The following is a 3,407-nucleotide window of genomic DNA, read 5'->3' as shown; positions in this document are numbered from 1 at the left end:
TCACACATGTGCACAGAGTGACCTGAAGCTGTGTGACCTGTGACCAGCAGGGGGCGCTGGGGGACCGCTCTGTGGGCCTCACACTGCAGCTTAGGGAGGACCATTCACTCAGAGGCTGAGCCCTGTGGCACCTGCAGCATAGGGGCACATCCATCCCAGGAGACCTCTCAGGCCTGGCAGCGCGCCCTGTGCTCAGTGATGTGCTGTCTCAGCAGGTGCTTCCTCCCAGGGCCCCCCAGGGGTGAGCCCACCTCCATGCCCCTCAGTCTGGGGTGTGAGCTGAGCTCCAGCCCCAGGGCCCAGGGAGGGGCTGGGCAGTTCCTGAAGGGGCTCTCATTTGCATGGCAGCCCCTCCTCTGGCAGAGGGTGGGGAGAAAAGGAGGCCTGGGCAGCCCAGCCCCACTGTGGGCTCAGGGCTGTGAGCACCATGGCCTGGACTCCTCTGCTCCTCGCGCTCCTCTCTCACTGCACAGGTAGGGACAGGCCTGGGACCAGGCTTCTTCCCTTCCTGCTCAGGCTCCTGGGAAAGGTCCCCTGGTCCCTGCCCATCACTGACAAGTGTCTGTGTCTGCAGGGTCCCTCTCCCAGCCTGTGCTGACTCAGCCGCCCTCCCTCTCTGCATCCCCGGGAGCCACAGCCAGACTCACCTGCACCCTGAGCAGTGGCTTCAATGTTGGTGGATACAGGATACGCTGGTTCCAGCAGAAGCCAGGGAGCCCTCCCCGGTACCTCCTGAATTACTACTCAGACTCAGATAAGGGCCAAGGCTCTGGGGTGCCCAGCCGCTTCTCTGGATCCAAAGACGCCTCAGCCAATGCGGGGCTCCTGACCATCTCGGGGCTGCAGCCTGAGGACGAGGCCGACTATTACTGTGTAACATGGGACGATAACTCTAAGACTCTCACAGTGGTCCAGACCCACAGGGAAGTGAGACAAAAACCTCCTCTCCGCTCTCCTGGCCTGACCTTGGCCCCTGCTGGCGGGTGTCTAAATCCCCCAACGCCCTTAGGACACTCAGCACCGTAACATTTCACGTGAAGACTGGGTGTGCGCTTACTTTTTATGAACGTGTGAGGCTGTATTTCTAATTGCCTCCCAGACCTTCACCTCCTTGTTAAGGGAGAAACCATGTAAGACCGGATCCTTACGACTAAAGAGGGACCATCTGACCGGTCACTCAGCCCAGAGCCCTCCCGGTGACTCCATGTCCTTCCTCCTCTCCGCCCTCGGCGTGTTTTCCGGTCAACAGTCCTGGAGAGTCTCCCTGTGCCCAGCCGCGTGCAGCCGGCCTCCTCCTCTCCCCCCTACATTGTTCTTTTCCAACCACATGGCTTCTGACCTGCTGTGCTGCTCTCCCCACCCCTCCTGCTCCCCAAGCCCCGGTCCCCTCCTGGTGGGAGAAGCCTCGCGTCCTATTTGGCCTCTTCTGCAGCGACTCCGCATAGAGAACACAGGTCACTCACGTCTCTAGATGCACCAGAAAGGCCTCGTGTGAGAGGAGACCAACTCCCCAGTGTCGCCGACAGCGACATAGTCGCTCTTTCATGTGACTGATAGAGGCTGTTATACTCAAAAGAGTGTTTATTTCTGGATGCCTTCCCACCCTCCTGTGTAAGCCTCTACCAGCACAGAGAATGTAATAATATTCTTTCAATTAGACCCAAGGCCTTTCCTCACTGACCAATGCTGGTGACAGCTTTCCGGGCATTTAGCCTCAGTTCCAGGAGGACACTGCGCGTGGGCCCCTGACCAGCAGGTGGGGCTGTGGTTCTGCCCTGGGTGCTGCCTGGGGTTCCTCCCAGCTGGGGGCGTCCTAGAGGCCTCTGGGTTGGGAGAGTCCCTACAGCCAGACAATGAGGAAGGAAGGAAGGACCGGGATGCTTCTGTTTGTTTAAACAGAAAGGAGATTCAGGGCTCCTGAGACCCAGGCCTGACGAGGAGCCTGTGACACAGGTAAAGGGAGCCCCACACACAGGCATCTCGTCACCGTCTACAGTCAGGAGGCTCGCTCCGCTCCCCCTGGTCCCCGGGAAGCCCCCGAAGCCCTTACTCTGTCCCACTCCCTCACGTACATCAGGTCTCCGCAAGCTGTGAAGGCAGCACAGAGGTCAATGGTCGCTAAACTGGCCTTGAAGACGCCACGGAGCCTGGTCCTGGAAAACTCACTCCCATCGTTTCCCGGAACAGCCCCCATGAGCCCCTCAAGCCATTGGACGTGTCATCACCTGGGATGTTGGATGAAGAGCTCACTGTGCATTAACGTGGCAGCATCTTCGCTGGAACTGAAACCAAATTAATTTATCAGTCACGTCCGTGCTGGACCTCCCAGGCTGGCCCAGGAGTGAGACGCTGCAGTGAGCGCCATTGTCTGTGCCAGTCAGACCAGGATGTGGGAACAGGGACAGTGGCCTGGGAGCAGCAGACACCAGCTGGGCCCAGGGCTTTGGACCAGGGAGATGTAGTGTGTCCTGGGGCCAGCAGGGGGCACTGTGGGGTCGCCCTGTGGCCCCCACACAGCTGCTCACTAAGGACTTTCCACTCACAGGAGCCTGGACCTGGGGGCTGGGCCCTGTGCACTCTGATGGGGACCAGCTGTGTCTTTGCTGGCAACATCCCCTGAGCAACAGCCTCTGTGCTGTCTCAGCAGGTGCTTCCTCCCAGGGGCCCCCCAAGGGGTGAGCCCACCTCCAAGCTCCTCAGTCTGGGGTGTGTGCTGAGCTCCAGCCCCAGGTCTCAGGGAGGGGCTGGGCAGTCTCTGGAGGGACCCCCATTTGCATGGCAGCCCCTCCCCTGGCAGAGGGTGGGGAGAAAAGGAGGCCTGGGCAGCCCAGCCCCACTGTGGGCTCAGGGCTGTGAGCACCATGGCCTGGACTCCTCTGCTCCTCGCGCTCCTCTCTCACTGCACAGGTAGGGACAGGCCTGGGACCAGGGCTTCTTTCCCCTTCCTGCTCAGGCTCCTGGGAAAGGTCCCCTGGTCCCTGCCCATCAGTGACAAGTGTCTGTGTCTGCAGGGTCCCTCTCCCAGCCTGTGCTGACTCAGCCGCCCTCCCTCTCTGCATCCCCGGGAGCCACAGCCAGACTCACCTGCACCCTGAGCAGTGGCTTCAATGTTGGTGGATACAGGATACGCTGGTTCCAGCAGAAGCCAGGGAGCCCTCCCCGGTACCTCCTGAATTACTACTCAGACTCAGATAAGGGCCAAGGCTCTGGGGTGCCCAGCCGCTTCTCTGGATCTAAAGACGCCCTATACCATACGGGGGTCCTCATGACCATCTGGGTGCTGCAGGCTGAGGACGAGGTCACTACTTGACTGGATAACTTGGGATGATTCCTTAATACACTTCTCAGATGGCCGGTAGTACGGAAGAGAAAAAAACCCTCCTCTCCGCTCTCTGGCCTGACCTTGG

General features: G+C 60.1%; 1 gene segment (V, D, J or C); it reads left to right on the top strand.

Moving 5' to 3' along the window:
• The first annotated feature begins 427 nt into the window (after window positions 1-427).
• Window positions 428-3,310, top strand: LOC106695987. The segment is given in 3 exon segments: window positions 428-473; window positions 575-927; window positions 3,140-3,310. Coding segments are annotated over 3 exon segments (570 nt in total).
• Window positions 3,311-3,407: the final 97 nt, after the last annotated feature.

Source organism: Myotis lucifugus, unplaced genomic scaffold (genome assembly GCF_000147115.1).
Source record: "Myotis lucifugus unplaced genomic scaffold, Myoluc2.0 scaffold_6270, whole genome shotgun sequence".
Taxonomy (NCBI): Eukaryota; Metazoa; Chordata; class Mammalia; order Chiroptera; family Vespertilionidae; genus Myotis; species Myotis lucifugus.
This window is presented reverse-complemented; position numbering and strand designations above follow the sequence as displayed.